Source organism: Oryx dammah, unplaced genomic scaffold, assembly GCF_014754425.2.
Source record: "Oryx dammah isolate SB20612 unplaced genomic scaffold, SCBI_Odam_1.1 HiC_scaffold_1, whole genome shotgun sequence".
Lineage (NCBI taxonomy): Eukaryota > Metazoa > Chordata > Mammalia > Artiodactyla > Bovidae > Oryx > Oryx dammah.
In genome coordinates this window covers 89,800,351-89,816,597 of record NW_024070185.1, presented here as the reverse complement: position 1 = coordinate 89,816,597, position 16,247 = coordinate 89,800,351, and the positions used below count along the sequence as shown (strand labels likewise).

At 39.3% G+C, this 16,247-nt stretch overlaps 1 protein-coding gene across 1 annotated transcript in view; it reads left to right on the top strand.

Annotated features, from left to right (window-relative positions):
- Positions 1-16,247, top strand: part of GRIN3A (glutamate ionotropic receptor NMDA type subunit 3A) — a 142,017-nt gene that overhangs the window by 83,801 nt on the left and 41,969 nt on the right. The window contains exon 5 of the mRNA XM_040237371.1: positions 7,938-8,089. Within this exon, the coding sequence (XP_040093305.1) occupies positions 7,938-8,089 (152 nt within the window). The remainder of the gene's footprint in view (positions 1-7,937; positions 8,090-16,247) is intronic.

The following is a 16,247-nucleotide window of genomic DNA, read 5'->3' as shown; positions in this document are numbered from 1 at the left end:
GGAATCAATAGCAGAATATCTGAAGCAGAATGAATCAGTGAGCTGGAAAAATGGTGGAAATAACTTCTGAAGAGCAGAATAAAGTAAAAGAATGAAAAGAACTGAGGACAGTCCCAGAGACCTCTGGGACAATATCAGAAGCATCAACATTCGAATTACAGAGGTCCCAGAAGAAGAAGAGAAAAATAAAGGGTATGAGAAAATTTTTGAAGAGATTATAGTTGAAAATTTCCCCAATATGGAAAAGGAAATAGTCAATCAAGTCCAAGAGGCACAAAGAGTCCCATATAGGATAAACCCAAGAATAAGCACTCCAAGACACACTAATCAAACTAACAAAGACTAAAAACAAAGAATACTAAAAGCAGCAAGGGAGAAGCAACAAGTAATATGCAAGGGAAACCCCATATGCTTAACAGCTGATCTTTCAGCAGAAACTCTGCAGGCCAGAAGGGAATGGCAGGATATATTTAAAGTACTGAAAGGGAAAAATCTACAACCAAGATTACTGTAACCAGCAAGGATCTCATTCAAAATTGATGGAGAAAGAAAAAGCTTTTCAGAAAAGCAAAAGTTAAGAGAATTCAGTACTATCAAACCAGCTTTACAGCAAATGTTAAAGGGACTTATATAGTCAAGAAATACAAGAGAAGAAAAAAAAAACCTACAAAATCAACCCCAAACAATTAAGAAAATGGCAAAAAGAACATATATATATCAATAATTACTTTAAATGTAAATGGATTAAATGCTCCAACAAAAAGACGCAGACTGGCTGAATGGTTACAAAACAAGACCCATATATATGCTGTCTACAAGAAACCCACTTCAGACCCCAAGACACATAGGGACTGAAAGTGAGAGGATGGAAAAAATATATTCCATGCAAATGGGAAGCAAAAGAAAGCTGGAGTAGCAATCCTCATATCAGACAAACTAGACCTTAAAATTAGGGAAATTACAAGAGATAAGGAAGGATACTACATAATGATCAAGGGATCAATCAAAGAGGAAGACATAACAATTGGAAATATCTATGCACCCAACATAGAAGCACTTCAATACATAAGACAAACACTAACAGACATAAAAGGAGAATTTGACAGTAACACAATAATGGTAGAAGACTTAAACACCTCACTCACACCAATGGACAGATCATCAAAATACAAAATTAATAAGGAAATCAAGTCTTAAATGATACATTAGATGAGATGGATCTCATTGATAACTTCAAGACATTCCATCCGAAAGCAGAAGAATATACCTTCTCAAGTGCACATGGAACATTCTCCAGGATAGATCACATCTTGGGTCACAAATGAAACCTCAGTAAATTTAAGAAAACTGAAATTGTATCAAGCATCATCTTCTCCAACCATAATGCTACGAGACTAAATATTAATTACAAGAAAAAACTGTAAGAAACACAAACACATGGAGATTAAACAATCTGTTTCCAAATAACCAACAGGTTACTGAAGAAATCAAAAGGGAAATCAGAACATTTCTAGAAACAAATGACAATGAAAACACCACAACTCAAAACCTATGGGAAGCAGCAAAAGCATTTCTAAGAGAGAACAATACTACCTCAAGAAACAAGAAAAACATTGAATAGACAACCTAACTTTACACCTAAAAAAACTGGAAAAAGAAGAACAAAATTAAAAAAAAAATTAGTAGAAGGAAAGAAATCATAAAGATCCGAGCAGAAGTAAATGAAAAAGAAATGAAAGAAACAATAGTAAAGATTAATAAAACTAGAAGCTGGTTCTTTGAGAAGATTAACAAAATTGACAAACCTTTAGCCAGACTCATTAAGAAGATAAGAGAGAAGAATCAAATCAACAAAATTAGAAATGAAAAAGGAGAGGTTCCAACAGACAATGCACAAATACAAAGGATGATAAGAGATATTATGAACAACTATATGACAATAAAATAGATAACCTGAAAGAAATGGAGAGATTCTTAGGAAAGTTCAATCTTCCAAGACTGAACCAGGAAGAAATAGAAATTATGAGCAACCCAATTACAAGCACTGAAATGGAAGCTGTGATCAAAAATCCCCCAAAAAACAAAAGCCCAGGATGAGATGGCTTCACAGGAGAAGTCTATCAAACGTTTGCTGCTGCTGTTGCTGCTGCTGCTGCTAACTCACTCCAGTCATGTCTGACTCCGTGCAACCCCATAAATGGCAGCCCACCAAGCTCCCTCACCCCTGTGATTCTCCAAACAAGAACACTGGAGTGGGTTGCCATTTCCTTCTCCAAGGCATGAAAGTGAAAAGTGAAAGTGAAGTCGTTCAGTCGTGTCTGACTCTTCGAGACCCCATGGACTGCAGCCTACCAGGCTCCTCCATCCATGGGATTTTCCAGGCAAGAGTGCTGGAATGGGGTGCCATTGCCTTCTCCGATCAAACATTTAGAGAATAGCTAATGCCTATCCTTCTAAAACTCTTGCAAAAACTTGCAGAGGAAGGAACACTTCCAAATTCATTCTATGAGGCCACCATCATCCTGATACCAAAACCAGACAAAAACAACACAGAAAAGGAAACTGCAGGCCAATAGATGCAAAAATACTTTAAAAATTTTAGCAAACAGAATTCAGCAACACATCAAAAAGCTCATACACCATGATCAAGTTGGGTTTATTCCAGGAATGCAAGGATTCTTCAATATATACACAAATCAATCAATGTGATACACCATATTAACAAATTGAAAGATAAAAATCATTTGATCATCTCAATAGATGCAGAAAGAGCCTTTGAAAAAAATTCAGTACCCATTTATTATTAAAACTCTTCAAAAACTGGGCCTAGAAGGAACCTAACTAAACATAGTAAAGGCCATATATGAAGCTGAAACTCTAATACTTTGGCCACCTCATGCAAAGAGTTGACTCATCAGAAAAGACCCTGATGCTGGGAGGGATTGGGGGCAGGAGGAGAAGGGGACAACAGAGGATGAGATGGCTAGATGGCATTGCCGACTCGATGGACATGAGTTTGAGTGAACTCTGGGAGTTGGTGATGGACAGGGAGGCCTGGCGTGCTGTGATTCATGGAGTTGCAGAGTCGGACATGTCTGAGTGACTGAACTGAACTGAACAGAAAACATTATTCTCAATGATGAAAAACTGAAAACATTCCCTATAAGATCAGGAACAAGACAAGGTTGTCCCCTTTCACCACTATTATTCAACATAGTTCTGGAAGTCCTAGCTTCAGCAATCAGAGAAGAAAAAGAAATAAAATGAATCCAGATCAGAAAAGAAGTAGTAAAGCTCTCACTGTTTGCAGATGACATAATACTGTACATCAGTTCAGTTCAGTCACTCAGTCATGTCCGGCTCTCTGCGACCCCAGGAACCACAGCATGCCAGTCTTCCCTGTCCATCACCAATTGCCGGAGTCTACCCAAACCCATGTCCATTGACTCGGTGATGCCATCCAGACATTTCATCCTCTATCATCCCCTTCTCCTCCTGCCCTAAATCTTTCCTAGCATCAGGGTCTTTTCAAATGAGTCAGCTCTTTGCATCAGGTGGCCAAAGTATTGGAGTTTCAGCTTCAACATCAGTCCTTCCAATGAACACCCAGGACTGATTTCCTTTAGGATGGACTGATTGGATCTCCTTGCAGTCCAAGGGACTCTCAAGAGTCTTCTCCAACACCACAGTTCAAAAGAATCAATTCTTCAGCGCTCAGCTTTCTTCACAGTCCAACTCTCACATCCATACACGACCACTGGAAAAACCATAGCCTTGACTAGATGGACCTTTGTTGGCAAAGTAATGTCTCTGCTTTTTAATATGCTGTCTAGGTTGGCCATAACTTTCCTTCCAAGGAGTAAGCATCTTTTAATTTCATGGCTGCAAGAACCATTTGCAGTGATTTTGAAGCCCCCCCCCAAAAAAAAAAATAAAGTCAGTCACTGTTTCCACTGTTTCCCCATCTATTTCCCATGAAGTGATGGGACTGGATGCCATGATCTTAGTTTTCTGAATGTTGAGTTTTAAGCCAACTTTTTCACTCTCCTCTTTCACTTTCATCAAGAGGCTCTTTAGTTCTTCTTCCCTTTCTGCCATAAGGGTGGTGTCATCTGTATATATGAGGTTATTGATATTTCTCCTGGCAATCTTGATTCCAGCTTGTGCTTCCTCCAGCCCAGTGTTTCTCATGATGTACTCTGCATATAAGTTAAGTAAACAAGGTAACAATATACAGCCTTGACATACTCCTTTTCCTATTTGGAACCAGTTTGTTGTTCCATGTCCAGTTCTAACTGTTGCTTTCTGACCTGCATACAGGTTTCTCAAGAGGCAAGTCAGGTGGTCTGGTATTCATAGAAAACCCTAAGGATACTGTCAGAAAACTACTAGAGCTAATCAGTGAATTTAGCAAAGTTGCAGGATACAAAATAAAAACATAGAAATCATTGCATTTCTATGTGCTAACAATGAATAATCAGAAAGAGAAATTAAGGAATCAACCCCATTCACCACTGAAACAAAATAATTAAATATCTAGGAATAAACTTACCTAAGGAGACAAAAGAACTGTACACAGAAAATTATAAGACACTGATGAAAGAAATCAAAGACGACATAAACAGATAAAGAGATGTGCCATGTTCCTGGGTAGGAAGAATCAATATTGTGAAAATGACTGTAGTACCAAAGGCAATCTGCAGATTTAACGCAATCCCTATCAAATTACCAAGGCATTTTTCACAGAACTAGAACAAAAAAATTCACAATTCATATGGAAACACAAAAGACCCCAAATAGCCAAGAAAGTCTTGAGAAAAAAGAATGGAGCTGGAGAAATCAACCTTCCTGACTTCAGATTATACTACAAAGCTACAGTCATCAAGACAGTATGGTACTGGCACAAAAGCAGAAATATAGACCAATGGAACAAGATAGAAAGCCCAGAAATAAACCCATGCACCTATGGGTACCTTAATTTTGTCAAAGGAGGCAAGAATATACAATGGGGCAAAGACAGCCTCTTCCATAAATGGTGCTGGGAAAACTGGACAGATACATGTAAAAGAATGAACTTAGAACACCATACTCAAAGATAAACTCAAAATGGATTATAAACCTAAATGTAAGACTAGAACCTATAAAACTCTTAGAGGAAAACATAGGCAGAACCCTCGATGACATAAATCAAAGCAAGATTCTCTATGATTCTCATCGTAGACTAATGGAAATAAAAATAAAAGGAAACAAGTGGGACCTGATTAAACTTAAAAGTTTTTTCACAGCAAAGGAAACTATAAGCAAGGTGAAAAGACAACCCTCAGAATGAGGGAAAATAATATCAAATGAAACAACTGACAAAGGATTCATTTCCAAAATATACAAGCAGCGCATATAACTCAATACCAGAAAAACAAACTACCCAGTCAAAAAGTGGGAAAAAGACCTAAATAGACATTTCTCCAAAGAAGACATACAGTTGGCTAACAAACACATGAAAAGATGTTCAACATCGCTCATTATTTGAGAAATGTAAATCAAAACTACAATGAGATATCACCTCACACCAGTCAGAATGGTCCTCATCAAAAAGTCTACAAACAATAAATGCTGGAGAGGGTGTGGAGAAAAGGGAACGCTCTTGCACCGTTGGTGGGAATGTAAACTGATACAGCCACTATGGAAGACGGTATGGAGATTCCTCAAAAAACTAAGATGGTGAGGAGATTCCTGAAAACCACCATATGACCCAGCAATCCCACTCCTAGGCATATACCCTGAGGACACCAAAATTGACAGAGACACAAGTATCTCATTGTTCATTGCAGCACTATTTACAATAGCTAGAACATGGAAGCAGCCTCGATGTCCAAGGACAGATGAATGGATAAAGAAGTTGTGGTACATATACACAATGGAATATTACTCAGCCATAAAAAAGAATGCATTTGCATCAGTTCTGGTGAGGTGGATGAACCTAGAACCTATTATAGAGAGTGAAGTAAGTCAGAAAGAGAAAGATAAACATTTTATTCTAACACATATATACAGAATCTAGAAAAATGGTACTGAAGAATTTATTTACAGGGAAACAATGGAGAAACAGACATAGAGAATAGACTTATGGACATGGGGAGAGGGGAGGAGAGAGTGAGATGTGTGGAAAGAGTGTCTTTGGAAATAAATTGTAAGATGGAAACATGATAGCAAACATTAGTTTCCATGAAGTATCTTTGGATGTTTTTAACATTTAAAAATTTTTATTTTATATTATAGTTGATTTACAATGTTGTGTTAATTTCAAGTATATAGCAAAGTGATTTAGTTATATGGATAAATAGATCTATTATTTTTCAGATTCCTTTTCCATCTAGGTTATTACAGAGTATTGAGTAGAGTTCCCTATGCTAAACAGTAGGTCCTTGCCAACTATCTATTTATATAAAGTTATGTGCATATGTTTTTTTATTTCTTGGTTTCTTTGCCTTCATTTTTTAATTATTTTATTAATTTTTATTGGAGTATCACTGCTTTACAATGTGTTAGTTTCTGCTGTACATCTCTATATTCTTGACAGCCTTTTGTCTTTGCATGTGAAAAAAAGAGCTAGCTATATTTTCAGTTTGTCTTCCTCAATCATCTTGACAGCAATACATCTTTTTTCGACTATACAGTCCAATAGTTAAAGACAAAATGTAGGTAATTAGCTTTTTCACATGGCTTGTCGATGAGATTAACAGTGAAGTAAAAATTTGGAAATGAAGTAAAGCCCCAGACCAACTGAAGATACAGAGTCAAAGCTAATTAATTAAAACTCTGACAATAAAATTACATCTTCTTCAAGCTCCTCCTTCATCCTTTCCCCTGCCTCTCTTGCCTTGAATAACTGTTGTCCCAGATATTTGGTTTATCATTTTCTTGATTTTTTCTAAATATACTTCTATCACATATATATGAATTCCTAAAAATATACTGGTTTGTTTTTAATGTTTTTGCATTTACACAATGGATTCATGCTGCAATCTTCTGAGACTGATCTTTTTACTTAGTGTTGCTAAAAGTCATCCATATTATTCCATATCATTCATATGTTTCACACTATAACATTCCATTGTATAAATATTTCACATTTATTTACCCATTCTCTTGTTAACATTTAGGTTGTTTCCAATTTTTGCTGTTATAAAAAATGACTCTAAGAACATCCTTAAACATATCTCCTGGTCTAGTTGTGGAGGAGTTCTTTAGGAATGTACTTAAAGTTGTTTGTCTTAGAGCATATAAATCTTCAGCTATATAAAGTAATAGCAAACAGTTTTCCAAAGTGGGTATATCAATTTGCATTCCCACAAGCAATGAATAAGTGATCTTACTGATCTTCATTTGCTTCAACACTTGTTTTTATCAGACTCCTTTTTTTTCTGACAAGTTTTTGTTGATGTTTTAGTACTTATGCTATACTGTACATTCACAAGGCCTCATTCTATTATTAAAAATAAAAGTAAAAGAGGGTTATGCATGACCAATGATGAGAGTATTTCATAGACCAGAGATTGTAATTTAACTAATTTTGTGTGTTTAAGGTCCAGATGAGGGTTTCTGGGAGAAGTAGATAGGGAATCCTAGCCCTAGTAAAGACCTGAAAGATGGCTTCTGAAAAATACCTTGAAGGGAAGGGCAGAAAGCCTTGGAATACAATGTGCCCCAACTACACAGTACACAAATCATTTCTCTCCTTTCTGAACTCATCTCTTTTACTCAGAGAAGTAGCAGATCCAAGGTAACCATACCTAGGACATTTCTGAGTCCTTTGAGGGAAAGATGGTGAAAGCTTACTATGTCCTTGTTACCAGGTCTGACAGCAATATCAGGTGTGGTGGCAACAACTCAGGAAATTCTTAAGTGAAACACTCATCTGAGATTGTATTTTCTTCTAGGGTACGGCATTGGTCTCCCTCCCAACTCTCCTTTTACCTCCAATATATCCGAGCTAATCAGTCAATACAAATCCCACGGGTTTATGGATGTGCTACATGACAAGTGGTATAAGGTGGTTCCCTGTGGCAAGAGAAGTTTTGCTGTCACTGAGGTAAGGGGGAAACTGCTGATAATGCTGATGCTTTGTATAGCTTTACCTTGAAGAATATTAGAAAATGCTGTCATATGTGTCAGTGGCCAATAATCTAGGCTATTACATCTTCTAGGATTCACCATGATGTTTGCAGCTGCTGTTTAGTCGCTAAGTTGTGTACAACTCTTTGCAACTCTATGGACCATAGCCCACCAGGTTCCTGTGTCCATGGGATTTCCCAGGCAAGAATACTAGGTGGGCTGTCATTTCCTTCTCCAGGGACCATGATATTTAGATTACTCCTAATTTCACTTGAAGAATGACTATCTCATAGGAATTTTCAGTAAAACAAATTTCTCTTGGATTTAACTGTGATGCTACTTTGATGAGTAAATGTCTGAATTTCTATCTTTTCCCTACATATTATATCCACAAATGCAGAATAAATGCTATTCTACATTACAGTAATAGTATCTGAGACTGACATTAACAGTGTTTGGTTTAACTGTTAATTGCTGGTCATGATGTGGATCGCAAAATATCCTCAAGATCTAATTTTCCAGGGGTCCAGTGATGGATCCTGCTTAGAGAAACAGATATAACCAGGTAATTCTTAGATAATCCTAGATATTTTTCAACCGAAAACAATCAACTCACTTCTTTTAGGTATAGGAAGCTAATATGCAGAGATTCTAAGTGATTTGCCCAAGGCACACAAATAACCAGAAACATCTTTCTATCATAACACTCTGCCTTTATGATATAATTAGAAAGAAAACTGCAAAGTGAGTCAGAGATTGGATAATTAAGATAGGAGACTAAAAGAGCATAACAAGAGCCAGACTCCAGTATTTAAAAGAGAAGGCAAATAAAATAGTACAAGGTCAGCCTGACATTTTTAAAAAATCTAAAGCTGATAATAATGACTCCCAAGAGCCTCTCTTCACCAACAACTGTTGAATTTGTATTTCAACAATGACTCTTCTTCTGAGCTCTAGAACCATGTATCTACCTTCGTGTTTGATACCTCACCTGGACCACTGCAAAAGTCTCCTCACTAGTCTCTCTGTTTTCATGCCTGCCTTTCTCCAGTGTGTTTTCCACAAGGCAGATCCCGTTCCTACTTAAGCCTGCAGTGGCTTCCAGGTTAATTAAGGAACCATCTGAAATGCTGAACATGCCCTGCAATTCCCTGAGAGACTTGACCCTGCCTATTTCCTCAGCCTCATTCGTGCCACTTTCCTCATGGCTCATTACAGCCCCACCAAGATGGTCATTTCAGATGGAGATACATCAGTGGCTTTCCTGCCTTAAGGTCTTGGCACATGCTGTTGCATCCTTCTTCCTAATTACTATTCCTCCCCCCACCCTCCCAACATTAACCCTGCTAAGTGCCTTCTCATTATAAACTCTCAGCTGAAATCCCCCTTCTTCAGAGCCTTCCCACAATCCCTGATGCAATCCGAATCATTGTTGTTGTTCAGCCACTAAGTTGTGTCTGACTCTGTGACCCCATGGACTGCAGCACACTAGGCTTCTCAAATTTATGTCCATTGAGTCAGTGATGCTATCTATCTCATCCTCTGCTGCCCTCTTGTATCTCTCTTTATGATCGCATAGCTTATTGAGATGGAGAAGGCAATGACACCCCACTCCAGCACTCTTGCCTGGAAAATCCCATGGATGGAGGAGCCTGGTGGGCTGCAGTCCATGGGGTCGCAAAGAGTCGGACACAACTGAGCGACTTCACTTTCACTTTTCACTTTCATGCACTGGAGAAAGAAATGGCAACCCACTCCAGTGTTCTTGCCTGGAGAATCCCAGGGATGGGGGAGCCTGGTGGGCTGCCGTCTATGAGGTCGCACAGGGTCGGACATGACTGAAGCGACTTAGCAGCAGCAGCAGCAGCAGCTTATTGAGAAGACAGTCACTGAGTAAAGATTTAAAGGAAGGAAGCAGGAAACTAAGGAATTAGAAAACTAGCATGCTCTGTTTCTTACCATGTGACAAAAACTGTATTTGGGACATTAGCTCATTGGTTCTCACTACAACCCTGTAAGGCAAGAATTTTTATATTTATTTGGAGATATTTTCACTTTCAGTTCAGTTCAGTTCAGTCGCTCAGTCATGTCTGACTCTTTGCGACCCCATGAATTGCAGCATGCCAGGCCTCCCTGTCATTTTCACTTTAGAAAAAGCTAAAAGAAATAAAAGTTGGTTTGGTCAGCTGAATTAATTCAACCAAGAAAATAAACAAGCTAATCACTTAAATTGTGCAAAGCAACAATCATTTGGCATTTCCTACCACTTGTTGTGACCAGGGTTAATTCAAGCCAAAATCTCCAAGTGATCAAAGCTGACAGCAAGACATTAGATAAGATGAAGGGAGCCTCCCCATCATATCCCCAAAGCCAGCAATATGGAATGATTTGCACCTCTCTGATCACAAGCACATCTCTAGGTTGTGCCATTTCAGAGGACCATGAGACCAAGACATCAGCTGGATGGACAATCTGGCTCCCAGGACAAGACTCTCAGGGTACAGGGCTCTTCAGACTCAGAACCTAACTCCACTTGGACACATAGAGGGAAACAAACATAGACTCATAAGCACTAACACAAATCTAATTCCAGTGTGAAATATCTAACACAAAACGTAATAGATTTGAAGCCATACACTTTAGGACTTGCATACTGGCTCTACCAATTAATCACTGAGTGACTTAACTCTTCCTAGGCCTGAGTTTCTTCATTCATGAATGGATATGAAAGTGAAGTGAAAGTGAAGTCCCTAAGTCATGTCTGACTCTTGGGATCCCATGAACTGTAGCCTACCAGGTTCCTCTGTCCATGGGATTTTCCAGGCAAGAATACTGGAGTGGGTAGTCATTTCCTTCTCCAGGAGATCTTCCCGACTCAGGGATTGAACCTGGGTCCCCCACATTGTAGGCAGACGCTTTACCGTCTGAGCCACCAGGGAAGTCAATAAAACATAACTTGTCATTTTGTTTTGAGAATAAGAGAACATTTATGGAAAGACCTAGGAAAAAAAACTTGGCATAGTAAATAGAAGTATTAATAATTCCTCTCCTTCCATCAGGAGAATTTCCTGGGTTTCATAGATATCTTTAGATTCCTACAGCTCTTTCTAGAAGTGGGGAAACCTTCCCAGAAACTCTCCAGTAGATTTCTTCAAATTCATTGGCCAAAAATTGTGTCATCTGTCCATGTTTAAGCAATCAATGGTGAGGAGAATGAGATTACCATGATAGATTAGCCAGCCATGACTCATCCCCTAGGACTAGTAAGGGGGCAGCTTCCCTGGAAATACATAGTCCCATAGAGAAGACCTAAATAAAAGCAGGGTTCCCTTAGGAAGAATGATTCAGGAGAATGGATGCTAAGTAGACAACCAACCACCTGTTTTACACCTTCTCCCATCCTACCTGCTTCTGGTCATCAGTACAATGAGGTATTTGGATATAATCATCTGCAAGTACCCTCCCAGCTTTGATATAGAGATCATGGTCTTTCTTTATGTCATCCTGAGATGAGAATGCTTAATATATTTACCATAAAGCATAATGGTTGAAAGCATGGGCTTTGGAGACAGTTCTAGGTTTGAAAACTACCATATAAGTGATATTAAACATGTTACTTGTCCATTCCTAGCCTCAGCTTTTGCAAATGGGGGTGAAAATGTCTACTTCATAGGACTGTGGTGAAAATTAGGGCAGACAATGCATGTAAAATAGTGAGCCTATACCCAAATGTGATAACCACAAAGTAACTTACATCCTTAAGGGTGATGAGATTTCATCATAACTGTTCCAGGGCTTTATGGATTTATCAGAAATTTCAAACAAAACCAAATTAAGTGTGGGCAAAAAGAAGACAGGTTTTGAAAAACAAAAAAATCAGGAAAGCCATGAACTGTTCAGATGACGCATGCAAAATATACCACATCATTTTTCAACCATGGTTTTTTAATGGAACAAATTCAGGGGAGACACATTTGGGAAACTCTAGATGTAGTGAGCTGGAAGCAATTGGATAAGAGGCTGATGTCAGGATCAAGTTACGGTTATTAAGACAACCCTGGGCTGGCTTTCCAGGTCAGCTGAATTTGAAGTGGGTGAGGGGTAGGAATGAGGAGAATGGAAGAGAAGTGTACCCTTAATTGGAACTTCAGAGACAGAAATAAGGGAAGATTCTGATAACATCCATGTGGGTGTAGAGTTAGGGGGGCCACCTCCAGCCTCGGGGAATGTTAAGGACACACAGGGAGCACTTCTTTCTCAAGATCGTGGTCTGAAGTAAGGCCTATTCTGGTCTGTTCAGTAACACGCTGCTGTGCAGGGGTGCTCACCTGTGTGCATTTAAACAGCAGAGCATATCCTTGGGCACTGACTGGCATGTTTGTCTTGAAGAACCTAGGACAGAATTTCAGGATGTCACCCTCACAGAACCTAAAGATACAATGTAATTCAATGAAATCCATGTTCAGCTCATTGGCTGAGCTTGGTCTCCTCTGTGAAGGCCCTCTGCCTGCTGTATATTCTTTTACTCAATCCTTGGATCTCCACCTGCTGTTTTGAGGTGGGGAAGGGGTTAGCTTTCTCTAGAAAAGGTCAGAAGAAGGAAGCATGCTTGTTAGCACTTTCCTTGCCATCCCTTTTGCCTCAGATGTCATACAGTCTGGGCTATTAGTGTGAAGAAAGTAGGATTGGATTTGAAAGCAGACAGATCATATTTGAAGCCTGCCTGTACCATCTATCTTCCTTGGAAAAATCACGAACCCACCTCAGTCTCAGCTTCTTCATCTCTTCAGTAACTTTTTGTAAGGAGTTAATAAAGTAGTAGTTTAATGCAGTGGTTCCCAACCTTTTTGGCACCAGGGACCTATTTCATGGGAGACAATTTTTCCATGGCCCTGGGTAGGGGGATGATTTGGGGATGATTCAAGAGCATTACATTTATTGTGCACTTTATTCCTATTATTATTACATCAGCTCCACCTCAGATCATCAGGCACTAAATCCCAGAGGTTGGGGACTCCTGGTTTAATGAACACATCCCTCTTCCTTCACTCCCCCAGGGGGAGGGGTGCAGAGCACAGCACAGCAGAAGCAGGAATGTTCTGGAGGGTACCTCTCCCAACAGGTGCTCTTAAGAAGGACATTCCTCTGACCTCCCATTTTCCAGGTACAGTCCTAGTCCACATCTGTTACCACAAAGTCATTAAACAATTTCACTCTGAAAAAAAATCCTCATTTGGCAAATGAATACTAGCAATATATGGTCACCTAGCATGCTTTCTTCCACCTATTTCTCACAGTTGGACATTAATACTTGTTCCCCTGTGAGAACCTTGATCTATTTACCCTTTATCTCTTGGCAACCCTAGAGCTGTCTAGCGGCAATCTCTCTGGAGAATAAATTGTTTTTGTTTTTTTTTTTAATTCTAGGGCTTTATCTGCTCCCCAGAGTCACCTAGAAAATTGCAGGTCCAATTCTGCAGACCAGACTCCAGCAATTTTCAGAGAAGAATTTTAAATTGACCTCAGATGTTTCTTCATGATCCTTCTAGCACAGCTGTGCCTCTGCCCACAGTAGACTCATTGTCAATCAATTCCACAGGAAAAAAGTATAGAAGTATAAAATTTCCTTCATTTTACTCTGACTCAGCCCTCCAAAAATGTAATTTTTTTGAGCCACTGAATTTGAGGGTTCCAGGATTTATGAAATCTGTTATTTACAAATGAGGAAAAGGACAGTAGCAGGTCACAGCTTAGCAAACTCCCAAAACTTTTCAAGAAATTATTCAGATTTATGATGATACCTCCTTTAATATAAGTCTCCTTTAAATATTGGGTTGAATAATATGCCTTTTAACCACCTGGTTATAGTTAAGAAGAAAGAGGAAACTGTTTGGGCGGAGAATGGATAGCACACTCGGACAGCCTGAGGAGAATTTTCAAGAAACTCTTTACAGAGGTGTGATCTAAGGAAACAACAGAAATACTGCAATATCTCAGGGCAAGTAAAGTGAAGGAGACATTACCTACGCTAGGGAAGCACACCTTAGCTCAAAGGGAAACATGGAGAGAGCCACTCCTAGAATCCAGGGAGGCACAGAAAAAGGCATTCAAATAGGAGCTGGAGCCTTTGGTTAGGGATATAAGCATGCCACGGTGACCTGGTTGAGAGAGGGCAAGGAAGTAAATACCTGACCTTAGTCTCCTTCTGCCCTGGCATCTTCCACTACTGCCTTTGTTCTTCAGTCACCCAGTTATGTCTGACCCTTTGCAACCCCATGGACTGTAGCACATTAGGTTTCCCTGTCCCTCATCATCTCCAAGAGTTTGCTCAAACTCATGTCCATTGAGTCAGTGATGCCATCCAACTATCTCATCCTCTGCCGTCCCCTTCTCCTCCTGTCTTCAGTCTTTCCCAGCAACAGGGTCTTTTCCAATGAGTCAGTTCTTCGTATCAGGTGGCCAAAGTATTTGTGCTTCAGCTTCAGCATCACTCCTTCCAATGAATATTCAGGACTGATTTCCTTTAGGATTGACTGGTTTGATCTCCTTGCAGTCCAAGGGACTCTCAAGAGTCCTCTCCAACAGCACAGGTCAAAGGCACAAGTTCTTCAGTGCTCAATCTTCTTTACATCCGCACATGGCTACTGGACAAACCATAGCTTTGACTATATGGACCTTTGTCAGAAAAGTAATGTCTCTGTTTTTTATATGCTGTCTAGGTTTGTCATAGCTTTTCTTCCAAAGAGTAAGCATCTTTTAATTTCATGCCTATAGTCACCATCCACACTGATTTTGGAGCTCAAGGGAAAAAAAAGTCTATCACTGTTTCCATTGTTTCCCTATCTATTTGCCATGAAGGGATGAGACTGGGTGCAATGATCTTCATTTATTAAGTGTTGAGTTTTAAGCCAGCTTTTTAACTCTCCTCTTTCACCTTCATCAAGAGGATCTTTACTTCCTCTTTGATTTCTGCCATAAGGGTGGTGTCATCTGCACAGCCGAGGTTATTGATATTTCTCCTGACAATCTTGATTCCAGCTTGTGATCCATCCAGCCCAGCATTTCACATGATATATTCAGCATATAAGGTAAGTAAGCAGGATGAAAATAATAGCTTTGACATACTCCTTTCCCAATTTGGAACCAGTCTGTTGTTCCACGTCTGGTTCTAACTGTTGTGTTTTGACCTGTATACGGGTTTTTCAGAAGGCAGGCAGGTAAGACGGTCTGGTATTCCCATCTCTTTAAGAATTTTCCATAGTTTGTTGTGATCTACACAGTCAAAGTCTTTAGCATAGTCAATGAAGCAGAAGTAGATGTTTTTCTGGAACTCTCTTGCTTTTTTGATGATCCAACAGATGTTGGCAATTTGATCTTCGGTTCCTCTGCCTTTTCTAAAACCAGCTTGAACATCAGGGAGTTCTTGGATCATGTAGTGTTGAAGCCTAGTTTGAAAGATTTTGAGCATGACCTTGTTAGTGAAATGAGTGCAGTTGTGAAGTAGTTTGAACATTCTTTGGCATTGCCTTTCTTTGGGATTGGAATGAAAACTGATCTTTTCCAGTCCTGTGGCCACTGCTGAGTTTTCCAAATTTGCTGGCATATTGAGTGCAGCACTTTCACAGCATCATCTTTTAGGATTTGAAGTAGTTTAGTTAGAATTCCATCACCTCCACTAGCTTTGTTTGTAGTGATGCTTCCTAAGGTCTACTTGACTTCACACTCCAGACTTTCAGGATGTCTGGCTCTAGGTAAGTGATCACACCATCATGGCTATCCAGGTCACTAAGATCTTTTTTGTATAGTTCTTCTGTGTATTCTTGCCACGTCTTTTTAATATATCTTCTGCTTCTGTTAGGTCCATACCATTTATGTCCTTTATTGTGCCCATCTTTGCATGAAATGTTCCCCTGGTATCTCTGATTTTCTTGAAGAGATCTCTAGTCTTTCCCATTCTGTTGTTTTCAACAAATTTTTGCATTGTTCACTTAAGAAGACTTTCTTATCTCTCCTTTTTATTCTTTGGAATTCTGCATTCAGATGTGTATATTTTTCCTTTTTTCCTTTGCCTTTCACTTCCGGAGAGGGTATTAAAATAGGAGCTGGAGCCTTTGGTTAGGGGCATATACATGCCA